The sequence below is a fragment of the Podarcis pityusensis genome (genome assembly GCF_964106645.2).
Source record: "Podarcis pityusensis genome assembly, chromosome: 1".
NCBI lineage: Eukaryota > Metazoa > Chordata > Lepidosauria > Squamata > Lacertidae > Podarcis > Podarcis pityusensis.
In genome coordinates, this window is record NC_138028.1 from 73,957,920 (window position 1) to 73,977,084 (window position 19,165).

The 19,165-nt window shown below is 41.1% G+C and overlaps 1 protein-coding gene across 2 annotated transcripts in view; it reads left to right on the forward strand.

Moving 5' to 3' along the window:
* The window catches only part of OSBPL5 (oxysterol binding protein like 5), a 126,887-nt gene extending 110,575 nt beyond the window's left edge, over nt 1-16,312 (forward strand). For both annotated transcript variants that reach the window (XM_081001118.1, XM_081001119.1), the window contains exons 11-22: nt 668-749; nt 2,992-3,090; nt 3,233-3,329; nt 3,861-3,959; nt 5,739-5,836; nt 6,758-6,847; nt 8,894-9,030; nt 9,284-9,469; nt 10,438-10,576; nt 11,915-12,032; nt 13,319-13,421; nt 14,675-16,312. In XM_081001118.1, coding sequence (XP_080857244.1) covers nt 668-749; nt 2,992-3,090; nt 3,233-3,329; nt 3,861-3,959; nt 5,739-5,836; nt 6,758-6,847; nt 8,894-9,030; nt 9,284-9,469; nt 10,438-10,576; nt 11,915-12,032; nt 13,319-13,421; nt 14,675-14,810 — 1,384 coding nt within the window. In that variant the 3' untranslated portion in view covers nt 14,811-16,312. The remainder of the gene's footprint in view (nt 1-667; nt 750-2,991; nt 3,091-3,232; nt 3,330-3,860; nt 3,960-5,738; nt 5,837-6,757; nt 6,848-8,893; nt 9,031-9,283; nt 9,470-10,437; nt 10,577-11,914; nt 12,033-13,318; nt 13,422-14,674) is intronic.
* The last annotated feature ends 2,853 nt before the right edge of the window (nt 16,313-19,165 follow it).

Consider the following 19,165-nt stretch of genomic DNA (forward strand, 5'->3'; position numbering starts at 1 on the left):
GTGTTGATTTTAAGAGTCAGATGGGTAAAACATTTCAGAACACTTGCTATGGAATCTACAATTAAATATCACTGACCTTTGTGTAAGTCTCACTGTCTCCACAATTTTTATTCAGATGAATGGAGGAGATCTGACACTTAATTTTCTCCATAAGTAGCTACAGTGTTAGGACTGTGGTGCTATAGGCTGTCTGGTTCTCTCAAGTGGCTTTTATGACTGTAGATTTCTCCATAGCCCTGCATTTTTAATGGAGTAGCTCATGTAAAGCACCACTCTTACATTTTATTTTACATTTTATGTCATTGATTTGTTCTAGTATTTCAAAAATTTAAACCTCTTTGGGTGCCTTGGGGAAAAGGTTGGCATATAAATGCAATAACTAAATACCCATAACCATGTAAAATTATACAGTAGCCATGAGCTAAGCTACCCAGCCAGGGTAAGATTAAGATCAGGTAAAGACTCTTAGATGAAGTATTCGGACAGTTCCATTCAATTTAAGCTTTGGTAGTATAAGTACAAGTTAAGTTAGCAAGGGAGGCTTGAAAGGGATAGTGAAGGGTTTCCACATTGTGCTGCTGTTGGTTCTATTTGTATCTGATGTGATTTCATGTGTCTGTAAAACCACCTAGGGCAAACAGATCAGCTAATTACTCTTCTCCTATAGAGCTGCTCTTGAAGAAGACCCATATTGTCGAATCAAGCAAGTATTGAGATGGTACCTATCGGGCTTTTATAAGAAGCCAAAGGTAAGATTATGCTTAACTCATACTCCAAGTATGCTATAGAACCCCTATTTATATTGGGTTCAGGATAAACTAGATACATAATTCTCCCAGCTAAAAGCTAGCATTGCAAGCCCACAATTTTTCCAGAATATTATGTGGTCAAGGATAAACAGAATGACTAATGTTGGTTAAATAGTTATTGAGTGATATCCAACATTAGTAATAGTCAGAGTACAAATATTGAAATCAGTGAACTTAAGTTACCCTGAGTATAACTATTGTTGGATATCACTCTTTAAATATAGGGGATTACTCTTACAATCCTTCTGGAGATAGAGCAGATTTTTAAAAAATGAAAATGAAAAAGTAAGCTTCTCCCACCAAAAACCCTCCCAGCTTACTTAAGAGAACTCACAGGCTCAGGCTTTGAGCATCGGGACATTTTATTAATTAGTTAATTAAATTTGTATACCACCCTTCATCCACAGATCTTGGTGGTTCACAACATAAAAATTCAACTGAAAGCACAAAATACATCATAAAAACAAGAACAAAAAACACACACACGCAAACCGATACCCCACTCCTTCCCACAAACACATTTAAAAGGGGTATAAGATGTTAATCAGCCCAAGGCCTGGTTGAAGAAGAACATTTTCATCTGGTGCCTAAAGGTGTACAAAGGAGGTGCCAGGCAAACCTCCCTGGGGAGCACTCCACAAATGGGGAGCCACTGTAGAAAAGGCCTGTTCTTATGTTGCTACTCTCCAGACCTCTTGTGGAGGAGGCACACAGGGAGAGCTTCAGAAGATGATCTCAGGGTCCGGTAGGTTCATACGGAGAGAGGTGGTTCTTAAGGTACTGTATTGCATAATGGTGCTTTGTGAGGTTGGTGAGGGGGGGAGGCAGGAAGCATGAGGTATTTCTGCTTCCTGTTCCATCTGCAGATTTTGTCTCAACTTAAAACTACTTTTTCTGCGTTGTTCAAATAGGAATTCCAGTTCTCAATTCTTTATTTCTTAGTAATTTCTCCTGGAAGTAAATAGCAATTGTCCATGAAGTTTGAGAACCTCTTTCAAATCCAGCAGCTATTGCTCCTCAGTTCTCATGCTAAGACACTTCATTTTGTTTCTAGTGTTTTTCTTTTGGGAAATAGCCCTGCTTTTCTTGTCGCCAGCTGAATGTTTCCATCTCTAAACAGTTTGGTAGCCCAGCTGATAGTTCCATGATTGTGGTTGGTTTTGTAATTAGATGGGCTTTAGAAATTATGACTTTCTCTTTTTCTTTTCTTTTTTCCTTTTTCCTTTTTTAAAAAAATCCAAAACAAAAGACAAAATAGGAATTAAGATAATTTCAAAACTGATTAAGAGCTGAGCTTAATTTGACTTCACTGAAGTCTCAAAAATTGGCACATAGTTCTCAGACTTGGTCATTGTCCAGCGATGGTATCATCACTGGTATAATTAACCAGTAATGAAATATATTTGAGCCGCCCCCAGTGTAATTGCAGAGGAAACAAAAGAAGATAGAGGACTTGCCTGCCAAGTGTCATGTTATCTTAATTGAGCAAAGCAAGGTACTTTAGCAGCATGAGGTGTTTCCCCAAGGGAAGGAAATTTCCCTGGAAATGCAGGGAGTTGATAGCACAAGACTTAATTATTGCAAACATTTCCCAATATCGACACAGGGAGTGGGTACTCAACTATTTCATAGAATTGTGAAGTTGGAAGGGACTCAAAGAGTCATCTAGTCTAACTCCATGCAATGCAGGAATTACTCTGTTGATTATTTGGGCAGAAATGGCAATTGTTTGGCATGCAGCCTCGAAAGCTTTCTATCCTCCTGCCTATAATTCTTCCTCTTTGGCACAGTGCAGTGAAAAAAGCCCAAATGTGCGCTAGCCCTAGGTGGAGATTTGCAAGAAAAACCAGCCAGTTCAAGTGGAGCTTGAGTAAATGTTGTGATGTGGATTCATATCTCCATCTGCATCAACTGTTCACTCAGAAACCTATTACACCGGATTGGATCCAGGCGAAGTTAGTTGAACTTGGGTCTCACTGATATCAGCATGAAAAGTTTGTCATGACGAAGTCATATCCCACTGATCTTAGAGGGAGTTCATTTCAACTAATATAAAAACTATTGTTGTTGTATTGTTTATGTTTGAAAACAAATATGTATATGTATATGAACATTAAATTCTAAGCCACAGATTGGGACAGTGTTCTGTAATAATGTATTCTGTTTAATGCCTCTCTTCCAGGGAATAAAAAAGCCATACAATCCCATTTTGGGAGAGACCTTTCGTTGCTGTTGGTTTCATCCACAGACAAACAGTCACACATTTTACATAGCCGAACAGGTAAATCTGAGCAATTACATGCACCAAATTAAAACTGAACATTTTGGTCTATGTAGCACCATCTAAACTGAACCCAATATGTACATATTGTGTGTATTGTAATTACAATACAGATGTAATTTTGTCTTCTTTTCCATTACAGGTTTCTCATCATCCTCCTGTATCAGCCTTTCATGTCAGTAACAGGAAGGATGGTTTCTGTATAAATGGCAGCATTCTAGCCAAATCTAAGTTTTATGGTAAGTCATCAGAGTCAAACAGCTATTTATAGTAAGAAAGAGTTTACCCCACAGTCACTTTTCTCATACCAACTTTGAGCTCCTCTAGACAACCGGTTTATTCAGCATTTCTCCTGCTTTGCTTGCACAAAGTTTACACAGATGTTGAAGTATGTCTTGTCTATATTGAGCATTAATTCTAATTTGTTTACAGGATGGTTATAAACAATGAGCATTCATCCTGATTTGCTTGTGGGCTTTTTACACGTCTTTCCATTAAGCATCTGGCCATCCCACTCTTTTCAAAACATTTCCCCATCACTTTCCTAACTGCAGATAGTCTGGGTCTGGGGGTTTTAATTATGTGAACCAGAAGGTGGTATTCAAGGTGAAGGTTTTGCCAGCGCAAGCATTTCTGTTTTCTGTAAATACTTTCTATCAAGGAAGTTATTAAGAGATGGTCCAATGAATCATATTGGCTTCTCTTTGTCCTGCTGTGTATTTGTAAGAGGAGCAGTCATGACATATACATCTGCACTCTTTTATCTGCAGGTAATTCACTTTCGGCATTGCTGGATGGACAAGCAAAACTTACCTTTCTAAGCAGCGGGGAGGAGTACATCATTACTATGCCATACGCACACTGTAAAGGTGGGATATTGTTGGGGCTCTGGAGTAGGGGGAATTGTGGGCCTCCTTCCCTTTCCAGGCGGGGTTATTTTTCTCTCCTTTTAAAAAAGAGACATATATCACCAAACATAGGGATTTATAACCGTAACTCCTTAACATCAGGTCGGGCACTGCAAGATCATGGATCAACTTTTTTTAAGAAAGACGAACAGGGTGTATCGAAGGCTGCCATACCACTTGCACAATGGACTTCTTTTTGCACTGTGGAACTTCCCTCCCCTTTCTCCTGCAGCCCTCTGTGCACCATCAGAATCTGCTCCAGAGGGTTTGAGGGGAGGACACTCTGGAGCATGTTGGAGTGGTGGGGACACAGGGAGAGAGGAAGAAGAAGTCCTCAGCACCTCAGAGGAGCCCACCAACTGGAGACAGAGACTGAGCTAGCTGTAATCACCTGCTGCATCTCATAGGTGATGAAAGTGAATACAGATGAGGGATTTTAATGGCAGGTCATAAATCTGCTACGCAAAGATATGGTTACAGTGATCAGATGAAGATAAGCACCGTTTATCTTAAGCTGCACAGCCCATTCTAATGCATTTTTACACCGAAGGAAAACCAGCAGAGCTATTTTTCTCAGGCATTGTGTGAACTTCAGACTTGCTCTGCTTGCAAATGCTAATCTTCAATTCATTTCAGATGAAGCCAGCTCTTGCAAAGTTTAACTTAAGCTGCAGAGCCCAATCCAATGCTTGTTTACGCAGATGTTTTTTTTGGGGGGGGGCTTACTTGCGCCCTCCTTGCTCCTGCTGAGTCAGGTGGTGTTGTTGCTGCTGCCCAGTTGTGTAGCCACAAGCATCAGCACAGCTTTGGAAATAACTCCCTGGACTCTGCATTTGGTCTCCTGCTACTCTCAGGCTGACTCTGGATGAATCAGGCAACTTTGATTAATTAAAAAGCATAACTAGGCAAATTCATGGAGGACGCTATCAAAAGCTACTAGCCGTGAGAGCTGTGTTCTACCTCCACTGCTAGAGGCAGTCTGCTTGTGAATACCAGTTTCTGGAAGCAGCAGGTGGGGAGAGTGCTGTGGTGCTCAGATCCTGCTTGTGGGTTTCCCATAGGCATCTAGTTGGCCCCTGTGAGAACGGGCTTCTGAACCAGAACAGCTTTCAGCCTGATCCAGGAGGGCTCTTCTTATTAGTGTTGGTGGATTCCACCTTAAAGTCCTTGACTTCCACTCAAGAATCGTATTAAATGAATATGTCGCAGGGGCTCAGGATCCAAGCTCTTACATCCACTTGCTTGAGATGCAAAAGAAATCTGAAAAAAAATAATTATCATGGAGATTCCTTGCCTCTTCGTCCAACTCAAATAAGAGCCATGCTGTGCTGCTCCTCCCATAAATTTTGTCTAATGGTATGGAGGCAACAGGGACTAAAATGAGACCCTGCTTTGGGTGCAAGGAGAGCCCTGGTCAGAGCCAGGGTTGGGCAGGGCAGTTTCAGCTGACCTGTATCCACCCACCTATCCAGTAGTCAGCTGTGATTGTCACGGGTGGTATTCCATGTTGTTCTCTGCATCTCAGATTTTACCCTTTTTCTGTTTTTTGTGGAGTGTGCTGATTAACACAACCGGGTGGGGCTGTTTCAGGTTAATGTTATATAACCATTTTTTTGTAAGAAAAAAAAGAGGATTATTTTATACAGACCTCAGTCAATGTGAACGACAGGTTTCAGCAACTTATATGGTCTCTGTGCCCCTGATATCCTGTTAACAGTTTTGTTTCTTCTCTGTTTCTAGGGATTCTATATGGTACCATGACAATGGAGCTTGGGGGGAAAGTTACCATTGACTGTGAGAAAAGCAATCATCGGGCAGAACTGGAATTCAAATTAAAGGTGACCATCTTTGTCTTGCATTTTGAACTTGACTCCATCCTGCCAGTTCCACATTTCCCTCCCCGTTTTGCAGGTTTCCTTCCTCATTCTGCAATTTCAAGTGACAGGGCTAGGCTTGCAAGTCATCCCAGATTCTGTACAATGATCATGCACTTATTAATAATTAAGTTAATGTTAAAGTGAGGATGGAGTAATAACTACACTTGCTGTTATTGGACATAAATATATATTAAGGTTCACTTGATTTTTTTGCTGTGTGCAGGGATCTAAAGGGGCAGCCAATGGATTATAGTATTGGTAAATACTGGGGAATGTTAACTAATCAAGAACATAAGCAGCAACAGAGGTTCATCTTGGACATATCTTATAAGGAGAGTGGGAAGCCGATTTTCAAAAATTGTTTTAAAAACAATTGGCTAAAGAAATAAAAGATCATGTAGAACGTATGTAAAGGGGAGATGGGGAAGCTGTGAATAAAATCTGAGACAGTCCTAAGGGGCAACAGCATCCTAATAGTGCTCCAAGTTTCTTTAAGGCTCAATAGTTCAATAGTTGCTGACATTGTCATCAAGTGCCCATCTCTAAGTAGCAGTTGCCCCACATTGGTGCACGTAAGCATAGTATGTAAACTGAACTTTTCTGACTGTGCACTAAATAATGTTATCTGATGGCTTGGCCATGAGGCCAGTTGAGCACTTCCACCATGCAGCCAGGTGACATACGTGCCCATTTGACCCACATCTGGGCACATAACAATAATTTTATGAACTGCTCTTTCACGGGCAGTTCCAGAAATCCAGACAAGTTCAGCTTGAGCCTTGCATCCTGGCAGATCTCTGTGTTCTTGGCTGGCCTCCAGCTTCCCCACCCCCCCCACCCCCGTGGGCTGAATTGTATTTTTCTTCCTCTCTCTTCCCAAAGCCATTCTTTGGTGGCAGCACAAGCATTAATCAAATCTCGGGGAAGATTAAATCAGGAGAAGAAGTGCTGGCGAGTCTCGATGGACACTGGGTAAGAAATCGTAATCTTCTTTGCTGACAGTTTTAAAAAATGTCTGTGTGGAGTGCAGGAGAGGACGAGGGCCAGCTGGGAATAGGGTTGCATTTCCAAACTACTTTGAAACAGAGCTTGATTTTGAAGCAAGCAGCTCTCGGGTGAAACAGATGCAACAGACAGTTTTATTTGCTCAGACATAAATCTTGCTGTACAGGTTGCCTCGAAAGGCTCCAATTCTGATAGCTTACCTTGATTTCAATCTAGCAAACAGAGCATGAGTCAAAGCCGGCGAGGCTAGTAAATAAAACTTTCTACCAAACTGGAAGGCATCAGGAGCAACGCTGGACACTTGGCTGGTAGGGTGGATTCAGAAGACAGCTACCCACATTTCCTCTTAATTAGGGGGAGGCAATGTGTTGCTTTCTAGATGACAGCAAGGACAGAGGTTAGAGATTATGGGAGCTGTAGTCCAAACAGCCTCCAGAGGGCACTCTGTTAGCTACCCAGATTGCTGCGGCCTGCACATGAAGCCTTGCTGACAGTTCTGTGACCTACAGAAGTCTGTGTATGTGTAGGAGAGCCGTCTCTTTTGTGATGCCAGTAATAATACTGATTAATGTTCTCCCCATTGGGATCAGATGGGCACCAACCATGACTTCCACTGACAACTGAAGACACACCAGTTTACTCAGACACCCTTACCATGAGTACTCATTCCTTTATCTTTTTAATTGCTGTGGTGATATTTAACTACGGATGATGATGGTGTTGGAGAATAACATTTGAAGCAAATCTCCATGACTTGCGGTATAACTATGAAAACATTCACATCCAGGACCTGGCTTTGATAGCAGACTAGCATCAGGAATCATTAGCTTCGGAACATGTCATATTGTATATCTTGCTACACATGTCATAAATAAATTCCCTGTACCAAGCCGTGTAAATTATCCTTCTGGTTCATCCTCTGGGGGCAGTTGCAGAAACCAAAGCCCATCACCTATTCAGACTCAAAGCAGTGGAGTTGAATTAGTGGTTAATTTTCAGAATAAACTAACAAGAGGACAGAGATGAAATGCTGGTGGCGTTTGGATCATTAACAGACAGGGCAGCAGGAATGTCTTGCTAACAACTGCAGCCTGCCCTTTCTGCACTGGTGTGTTTCCTGCTGGGTGGTTTGCGGCTGGTTCTGCTGAGGTTTTCTCCCATGACAAGGACAGGGGGGGAGGTCAGGTACTGAAGAGGTGAGGGCTCAGTTTTAAACAACTCAAGGCACAAGCAGAGGAAGAAAAAGAAGAAGCAGCTCACAGGCCACTGAGAATCTAGACAAGTCCCAGGGTGAGAAGAAATGTGGGTGTCCCCAGTCCTAGCCTTATAGGGAAGCCTGCTATGATTTTATTAATTGTAACATTTGCTATATAAATAATAGAAATGCCATTAGTAGAGGTAACTCACATCTCACGCTTATTCCACTTACGTGATCACAGCTTTGCATGCAGAGGATGTGAATAAATAAATAAATGGAGAGCAGAAGAAACCCACTTTCCATTTATTTATTTCCCCACCTGTGCAAAGCTGCAATTTCGGGCAAGGGCTCTGGCAAATGCTTACTAGGCTTTGGGACGGAGGAGGGAGGACTCTAGGACCCTGCTGGAGCCCTCCCACCTCCTTCCCAAAGCCAGACAAGCAGCCTTCTGCCTTGCAGGGGACCTGGTTCCAAAGGTCCTGGCTTTAAGTGTTTTTGTGTAAACCCCAGACACTATGCCTTATGTAAGATGTGAATTACCTGTAAACAAAACAAACTGATTGCATGATTCCTGAGGTGTATGAGTCTTTGCAGAACAAGCACAAAAGCTAGATTATTGCCCCAAAGAGGTTACAATCTAGCATTCCTGCATGGAGAAGATAGCAAAGTGAGGGGAAGGAAAGGATGAGGGAAAGAATGGTGTATCAGAAGAGTATTGATGGCTTCCTTTCCTTTCACTTAGATCTTGCTAAGCCTGTGTTGAACACCTCTGCTGACTACTTTATGCCAGCACTAAATTCTTCTTCTTTTTTCAGGATGGAGAGGTTTATATAAATGACCTGAAAAATGGCAGCACAGATATTTTCTGGAATCCAACCAGTGAGGTCCGAAAGCAGAGACTGAAGCGTCACATTGTGCTATTTGAAGAGCAAACAGAGTTTGAATCTGAGAGGTAATAAAGGCAGATTGTTCCGAGAGAGAAATATAGGCAACATGCGCGGTCTCTCTCTCTCTCTCTCTCACACACACACACACAGTGTATCCCCTCCCCCCACAGCACAGCTGGGATCTTATTTAAATTTAACAATGGACTGCTATGAGCACCCACCTCTGCAGTATTAAAAACATGCCTGGAGCCCCTGAACTCCATGACTGCCCTGGCCTTACCACAGACATTTATACTTGATTCCTTGTTTGTTTCTCAGGCTCTGGCAGCACGTAACCAGTGCAATCAGCAAAGGAGACCAGAACAAGGCAACACAAGAAAAGTTTGTGTTGGAAGAGGAGCAGCGGAATGCAGCGCGGGAGCGGAAGGACAATGGGACAGAGTGGAAGCCTCTGCTCTTCTGGCACGATCCTGCCACGAACGAATGGCACTACAAATATGAAGAGTGAGTGCTCTTGAGTGGAGTGTGGTTGCTAAAAGGTGTCTGTGTCCAGGTACACACATTGTAACAAGTGGACTTGCACATCTATACCACACTCTTAAAACTGGTGGAGCAAGCTTATTTTCTGCTGCTCTAGAGGGTAGGACCCAAACCAGTGGATTCAATTTACAAGGAAGGATATTCTGGCTAAATGTTAGGAAGAATTTACTGATGGTAAGAGCTGTTTGACAGTGGAACGGACTCCCTTGGAAGCTGGTGAACTCTCCTTCATTGGAGGTTAAGCAGAGGTTGGGTGGCCATTGCCAGGGATGCTTTAGCTGCAATTCCTACATTGCAAGGGATTGGACTATAGGACTCTTCAAACTCTAGAATTCTATGATTCTGTGGTATGATAAATCTTATATTTGCACCCAGGGCTATGCAGAGGGGGGCAGGCAGTTGGGTTCATTTGCCCCAGGCCTTGGAGGGCTTAGCTGGCTGAGGGCATCCGCTAAGGACTGGCTGTTTTTTCTGTTTAAGTTTATAACTTTATTCTAACATGACTCATGCCCCAGGCCTCAGAGAAGCTCCAGCATGTTCCAGCAACTCTGAGAAACTGAGCACCAATTTCTATTTTTTTCCATGCAGTCACTAAAGCAATTGTCTTTTAGCCTCAGTTCCCCGTATGGAAAATATGGTCATGTGGCCTGCCTTCCAGGGTTGTTGGGAAGGTAAAAATAAAGACTGTACAATGTTGGAGGGTCACAGGCTCCCCCGCCCCACCAGGTTTACAATGACTACTTTTGTTGCTGTTTTTGGCCACACAGTCCTTCTGTGTTACAGCTGAAGCATTTTGGTGGGGCAAAATAGGAGGAAATTGAATGTGCATTTCTCTCTACACAATGTTGAAAGTGTTCTTGTACATTTGGTGTATATTGCTACTAGTAAACAGTGGCTTTTCTTTCTTATAAATTTCTTCTTCATTTTCAAAGTTTGCGGCCCTGGGACCCTTTGAATGACATTGCCCAGTATGAGAAGGATGGCATACTTCAAACCATGCAGAGGCACTTATCCAATCGAATGTCAACTCACAAAAACATGTGCAACAGCAACCAAGTTGCACGGCACAAGGTAACTGGCCATCTCCCCAAGAAAGTCCACATTTTTCAGTGATGCTTGGGCAGATGTACTCTCCTTCTGCACTGTATCTGCAGAACCCTGGTGAACTGAATAACATCTTGCTATCCCACTATCACTTTACCCTGAGCACACCCTGAGCCAGATTTGGCACAACGTGATCCCACTTAGGAATACATGGGTCCAGTGATTTGCTTAAAAAACTACAGCCACTATCTGATTTGCTGGATTTTGATCAGCAGACATTTTGTGTGGCTTGTCCTGGTGGAATTTTTGGCACAAATTAAAAAAGAAACGTTTTGCAATTTCACTAGTGTGTTTAGAATTATCATGAGAGTTGGTGGGCATTAAACTAAATGTATAAATGGGATGTGAGATGCCTTAGCCATCCAGCAGGTCACTGAATAGGGGACTGGGCTTTAGAGACCTGGATTCAAATTCCAAATAAACTACTTGACTGGCCTTAGGCAAATTATAGCCGTCAGTTCTTTATCTGTGTGATGGGGTGAAACTGGAAATGATAGACACAGACCTCTACTTTGTGAGGCAGAAAAAGATGAGGACTGTGCTTTCTGCTCTGACCCATATGAATATCCTAGGTTGTACATTGAAGCTTATGATTATAAGTTGCAAGGGCTTGTGGAGAGGGGGAAGGAACAATGAGGGAAGCAATGCCCTTTCACTTTTATCCCCAGTTCCTTTTAATAGCAAATGCAGGTGGCGAGTGCCAACAAAAAGAAACAACAAATGTAGAAACAAGACAGCAGTATCGACACCCAATACACCAAGAAACACACACACAAAAATTTAAGTGGCTAAAAATAATTAAGAACTCATGGTGGAGTGAACATGCTCAGTAGCCATGAAATGTTTATTGTCTGTTGGAAAAGAGGGGAAGGTTGGAATGGAGTATTATGGGGGAGGCACAACTGGCTGCCTGGCGCTTTGAAGAGGAGTACCCTTATTAGAAGATGAGGTTATATTGTAACATTTTGTTGCAGCTACCATTTGCAATGCACTAGTTTGGGTTTTAAAACCCTCACCCCCTGAACTGTAGTGTTATGGGGAGGGGAGCTTTAGGAGCCTTGAACCTGAGAAAATTTATTTCAGATCATCCTCCTTTTATTCCACAGAAACCAGTATGATTACTTAGGGATAAGAGGGCTGAGGATTTCAGCCTAAGATTAAACCCTTGAGATGATGGATTCTATAAATTGCATCCTTTCACTTCAGAAGTCTATTTTTGCTAGGCAGATAAATTGGTATATCTCATAAATAATGGTAGTCAGAACAGGAATAAGAATAATGGGATTTTTTGTCTGTACTCTTCAGAGGTCTGCAAATGATTGTAGACGGCGTAAAGCCAGCGATCAACCGTCCAACAACAGTCAGAACACTGAAAGTAGCTGTTCAACACCAGAGTCTGTACAGGAACTTTCAGATGATGACAGTAAGTATCTTGCAGGGTTCTGATACTGTGCGCTCACTCACTCCATCCATATTCAGTGTTAAGTCCTATTGTCATCCCTTGATAACGTAATCCTTTTGCACAGTGATGGAAAATGCTCAGATATAGAGACTAATCTTAGGGACAAGTTACATATTTTTATTAGAAGATCAGCAATTTAACATTTGAATTATTTGAGAACTCTCAGGAGGGTGCCATCTGGACCCGACAATTTACCAGTTTTTAGTTTGTCTACCAGGCCTAGAACTTCATGTCTCATCACCACTATCTTCCTCAAACTCCCTTCTTGCAAAAGTTAGTTCAGGCACTGTGATCTGCCATATGTCTTCCACACTGAAGACAGATAGAAAGAATTGATTCACATTCTCCACAATCTCCTTATCCTCCTTTATCATGTCTTCGACTCCCTTCTCATCCAAGGATCCACTGATTCCCTAGATGGTTTCCTGCTACTAATATATTTAAAGAGCTTCTTGTTGTTGGTCTTCATGCTTTTAGCAATGTGGTCCTAAAAATCTTTTTTAGCATCCCTTACTTTCTGCTTGCACTTTGTGTTGCCAAAGTTTGGGTTCATTTTAGTTCTCTTCATTCGCACAGGAATTCCATTTTATTTTATCCCATTTATGAATTTCCTTCCATTAAATATGTTAAAGTGATTTTACACCAAATAAATAATTATTTGTGTGTGTAAAAACAATTCTATATAGATAAGCAATTAAAAACAATTGCACATGTAAAAACCAATTTCTACCCAGCAATATTCAAAATGTGCCTTCTTCCTGAATCTCTTTTTTAGAGCTGATTCACGTAATAGTTTTGCTAGGTTTTTGCAGATACATGCATTGCCTTCATGGGAAAGGCACATGGCTGGGTCCAACAAAGCCATTTCATGAGTGGAATGACTTTCATTTGTGCAACAGAACTTCTCTTTCACTTGCTAACCCTCTAAAGCAGATTTAAGGGGTGCAGTGTGGGAGTAGAGTGAAGGAAAATCCTGTTGCCTGAGTCACTGGATTCTACCCTGAAAGTGTAAGAGGAATTTTTTTTTCACAGATCTGTAAAATCTGCAGTATTAGCATATTAGCTTAATGAATCCAGAAGCAAGTCAAACTGATGAACTACAGCTTCCAAATTACCTTTCCCCCATGTATGTTAGGGGTGATTCTCCCTGGGAGGAGGAAAGAAAACTTCAGAACATGGGGGGGGGGGAGGAGATGCCCCCATTTTCCAAACACATGTGAAATCCAGCTGTCATCTTTTCACCACAGGCTTCGAAAGTCCGGGTGCTCAGTGTGGGAAAGAAACCGACCCTTTGAAAGAAATTCACACTGCTGTCTTATCCCTCCAGAGAGCCCAACAGGAGATACACAGGTATGGAATTTCTTTTCTTTTTTAAAAAAATCCATTGATCTTCAAATAACCACCACAGTGTTAAGGTCTTGTTATTAACAGAATTTGGGATAGAGAGGAGGAAGGTTACCTTGGGCCAGGTGCCTGGGTCAAATGTGAATACTACCAAGCATGAACACAAACATGACAATAATGACCTTTGACCCATGTGGAAGGTAAAGCCAATAAACTGGACAAGGATTGGCTTCCTTCAAATCCTGCTGTTTTCTATCACAAACCTGAAGACATTGCATATATCCACATTTTTAAAAGTGTCTTATTTCTATCTTTTGGTGAGGCAGATGCTCAGGACTGATCTTTTTCTTCTGAGGTTGGGGCGGGGAGGGTAAGCTGAAAACTAATCTTAAGTCTCTTCTGCTTTTAAAAAGATAAAAGGGAACAGTGCCAACGATGTTGCATAAAAGAACTTTGCAAATTCAAATCTTGGCTTAAATTGCAGCTGCCCACTGACAAGAAGGCATTTCTTCTTCTCTTAATTTCCAAAGGGTTTCCACTCCTGCGTGAAGCTCAAGCATGATTTAGCAGTTCAGTTCTTGCAAAGCTCTCCCTGGTCCAGCGTAGTCACAAAAAGGAAATGAGTAAATAAACCTTGTTGTATTTCATTGTGATCAGTTTTCTGGTGCAAGCGTTAGGAGACCTGCAGGTGCAGCATTTCCTAACAGTTGGCTGCCAGTAGGAAAGAACAGCTGCAGTATTTTCTTTACATATAATTTTGTCAAGGGAGTTTTGTCAGAACCACTCCCCAGTTTGTACCTAGGTTAGGAGAGTTAAAGACACAACCATGGAATATGTCTGAGTACACGTCAAGCTGACAAGGTTAAGTCAACAACCTTTGGTCAGTACAGTAAACAGATGCCAGTGCGCTTTAATACCTCAAATAGACAATTAATATTTGACATCTAAATCAACAATAAAACTTTGCATGATTTCTCTTTCTAAATTAGGCAAGATGTTTATGCTAGCCCTAAATTTCAGGCCTGCAGTACTTTCTTGCTTTTTGAAGCCTAAGGTTTTGGGCTGCAGGAGGCAAATCCTCCGTTTCCCTTCACAGTTTTATCAAGAAGAAATATGTGGGGCAGAATATTTACCAGGCATGTCGGGCACTGAATTTTAACTTGATCCTGAGTTTTGGCACTGTCTGATCTGTGAGCGCAAATGCAGTGTCTGGTTTTGAGTAACGATGGATTGGCGGTGGCTGTTGTTCTTTCTTTCAGAAACCTCACTGCTCTGAACAAAAAGTCGCTCTACAGGAGGGCCTCATCGGAAAACCTCTTCCTGGACTCTCGCTGTTGGTTTCTTCTGTGCATCTTTCTAACATGTCAGCTCTTCATTAATTATGTGTTCAAATAAAAAGCACTGCATTTGGCAGCAATAACAAGTGACCAGCTGCAGGAATGGGGAGACTTAATTGCAAGGAGCCCACTGAGGCACCAAGCACTTTAATACCTACGCAGTCGGGGGCAAGAGGAAGCGAGAACAAGGTTAACCAGGGAGCCTGCAGAGTTTTGTTCTTCAGATTTATGTCATTGCCTTTTTACATGTACATCTACAAGGACCTCTTTACCTGTATGGGCCTTAATGCTAAAGCCAAATGTAGCTTTAATTGTGCAATTTTGTTTTCTATGTTTTGTCATTTTCTGAGACAACTAAGATTTACCAACCAGTATTTGGTGCCCCCTTTAACACTTCTACACATCTACTTGGTTTTATAAAACGATTCCTAGTGTCTTGTTTTATAGCTCTTCTGTGGGTGGGGGAAGGGCGTTTTGCAATCCATCAAGATGCCTTTTGATAAATTTCCCATATGGAAGGGAACGTTAGGCACCCATGTGAAAATTGAACCAACTTGGGTTATCGATAGCACAGCTTCTCCTTGGGTCTTCTAATCAGTGCTCTCACATGCCAAATCCCTACAAACAGCACATCCCACTCCATCCCACCAAGATTGTAAATATACACGATTTCTTAAATCCTGCCCTTCTAAGAAATATGAGGCCACAACCAATGAGGCCCCAGAGAGTCAGACATGCCTGTTTATGATTTGATTTAATATATATATATATGTATGTTTTTACATTGATTAAAACACACACACACACACAAGCATTGTATAAAGGAATGCCTCTGAAATGTACCATTATTCCATGATGGGTGGAAGAAGATGGGTGTAGAAGCACTTCTGTATATAGGTAATTTCATATGTCACAAATTCACTACAGTACTGGGGTTCACTGGGCTTATTTTGTGACGCGGGAGACATTTTGTCCATTGATGAATACAGGGTAGTTATGTGAGCAGGTGCAAGCAATTGCTCCTGCACTTTTCTGAAGTGATCACTTGCAACAGTTGGCTCATCTTCCTTGTGCTTTACATCAAGGGACAACTGTTTCTGAGTATCACAGAGAGACCTCCTTTCCTGTATAGGACTGATCCTGTGATTGTGAGAAGGCACCCTGCGTATATTGTTTGCTCTTAGGTACATTTAAAGGTTAAAGGTCAGGAATAGTAAGGGTTTGCCACTGCATCCTCCAAATCTGTTGATAGTCTTCCTATTTTTACACCATTTTTAAAAGATTTGCAATATTTTATGTAGACTTGCAGCCAGTACTAAGCCTTTTTTTCTGGCCTGAAATAGTTCCAAGTGGTAAGTACTGCTATATATATATATATAAAGATATTATATATATAAATATATATATACAGCCTTAAAATATTTAGTGGTGGTGCCAGTCTGGGCTAACTTTCAATGTAAATGTTTCCAGATTTTTAACTACATTCCTTGTGATGTTCCCCGTTAGGGGAAAACTTGTTTGTGCTTGATACATTGAAATAAATTACACAACTTTCACTTATCACCTCTTTGTGGCTGGATCATTATTGTTCTGGGGACTTTTGTACATGTTCTGCTGCTCACATCACTTGTGTATTAAGGTGGGAGTTTTCAGAACAAGTAGGTGTATACTGTAGGATATAATGCATATGATCTCCGTTAAGAGATGGTGGCGTCACATTATGCACTAAAATTTAAGTTGTAATTACAGTTTATTTTTATTTGGGAAATTGAATTAGAACGTTTTGGCAGCGGAACAAGAGGAAACTGGACTACAATTTGGAAAGAACAATGGGGGGAGCTTTATTAAAGATTTGAAGTTAAGTGTTTTAAAAATAATTGTGAAGGGGAAAAAAAAAAAAAAAAAGTCAGCAAGGAATTGGGGGAAATAGGTGAATTTTGGATTGTAAGAATTCCAGGCGGATAACATGGTTTGGTGGCCAGGGGGAAATTAAACCGGGGACAGGGGGGGAGAACTAAAATCCAAAGGCTTGTCAACTTCTTTTTTTTGAACTGGCTTTGTTTTATCTATTATATCTTTTATCTTTTATTTCTGATATTTCTATTATGTGGGGTGTCTTTATTATTAATAAAAAAAGGGAAATTGTGGAATAAAAATGGGGTGGGCCCTGGGAAAGAAATTTTTTGATTCTTATTAAGGGTATGGATGAGGAATGTAGAAATTTTAAATTCGAATAATGGTCTAAACAAATTAAGTTTTTAATTTGAACCGAGAGCTTGTGGAGCCAACAACATGAAAAAGGAATATGGTAGGGGTGGGGGAAGGGGGGAGTCCCAGAAAGTGGATATATGAAAATAAGGTTCTGAATGTATTTTAACTCTTACTTTCTGTATTTTTGAAAATTTTAATAAATATTATTTAAAAAAAAAAAAATATTTTTATTTGGGAAATTTACCAGCAATTTTTGTAAGTGGCTGTTTCTCTGTTCCATATACATTTGAAAAGCAATTGGCTTTGAGTGACAATCTGGTTGTTTCATGTTAATGTTTCCGGCAGAGAGACGGTTTAACTAAGGAGGTGTCAGATAATGCATTTTTCTTTTCTTTTCTAGCTTAGTGAGGCATGTATCAGGAAGTTTGGTCATTATCTGGCCTTCCAATGAATTACTGCTATTCTTACACACTATTGGCATACTGAGGCACAATCCTAACCATGTCTGTTTAAAAGTCCAATTAAATTCAATTGGCCTTACTCCCCAATATGTCTTCATAGTGTTGGGGAATCAGTGGGAATAGCTGGATGTCTATGTGAGTCAGGTCCCTTGTGAATATATTTTCTGAAAACCTACTGCAAGTGTAGGTTCTGATGGTGCTGTTAGACACAAAACTCCCATGAATCTCAGCCAGCATGGCCAATGGTCAGGGATGATGGGAGTTGTAGTTTAGCGACATCTGGAGGGTCACAGGTTCCCCAGCTGTTTTACTGTGTCGCAGCTCTCAGTTAGTAGAGCATGAGACTCTTAAAATGAGGGTCTTGGGTTTGAGCCCCACAATGGGCTACAGATGATTACATTGCAGGGAGTTGGACTAGATGGCACTCAGGGTCCCTTATGATTATGGGAACATGTTGCCTTAATCTCCAGTTAAGTGAGGAGCTGAGCAATTATTATTGATCCATAGCAATTCAGAAATCTGGGGAAGCAGCATGTTCACAAACAACTTTTAGGATAGCTGAAAGTTGCTGAAAGACTGAAATGTAACAGAACTATAGATCAGAACATTTACTAGATCTTAACTTAGAACTACAGGGCATCATTGAACAATTGGCTTTAAGAACAGCAGCATGGATTACACACAGATGCCTTGAACCTATGGGAGGATAGGGCAGTAATACATGACACTTGGGATGAAACATTTCCTTGACCTACTTCTTCATGATGACCTCAACCTGTTTTCTTAAAAATAAAAATAAGCCTTTGTAAAGTTTTTAAAGTATATCAACTCAAAAAAAAAAATGCAAGGGTCAAAGAATATAAAGCAAATGTGAGCTCCTAGAAATTGTCTAAAATGACTGCACTCCAGTTGTTGTGGCAAGTATCAGAACACAGTAATTCTTCCCGTTGTTCCACTGGAGTACTTTGAATCACTGCTAGGACATCTAGTGGTAGTTTACAGATTTGTATTATATAAGTCAGGGTTGGGAAACTTCAACTGAGGGGGCAAAATGTGGCCCTCACCGATTCAGAATGGTCTACCTGACAGCAGACATGACAATATTCAGAATACACCCAATTTAAACCCTTCCTGGTATCTAATGTGCCATTTTAAGTTTCATTTCCTTACATTATATCCCAACTTTTCCCAGTATGGAAGCCAAGATTGTATACATATTGATCATCAAGGTCTCCTAGCCAGTGACTGGATCCAGACTTACAAGGTGATGCCTTCATGTGCCATCAGGCCATACTCTTATTATTTGGGAGTAGTTCTACAAATCTTACACATGCATGACAAACTGGCATCCTGATTCCCAAAACACAGTGCTTTGTGTCACGGTGATGCTTATGTGTTGCAGGAATGCTCTCTTGGGTCTTCTGTGCATGTGTAGCTTTTGCACAAGCATGGCTGTGCAGATTCAAGATGAGCTCCCACACAAAGTTTTCCATGGGGTAGGAAAGGGGGGTTGAGTAAGAGGATGATACTGAGCTAGTTTTTTAATCCAAAGAGTCAGGGCCTAAAGCGATTGCTTATGGGCTGTACTTCAACTTGGATTCCACATTGCCAACTGCTGTGTTGTCTTACTGGGGTGCCACTTTTAAATGATAAATATATGTATTTGCTGCCTTGAGCACTATTCCGTTGGAAAGGTTGGGTTTATTTATTAAGGAGATAAATATACCATATTTTCCCGTGT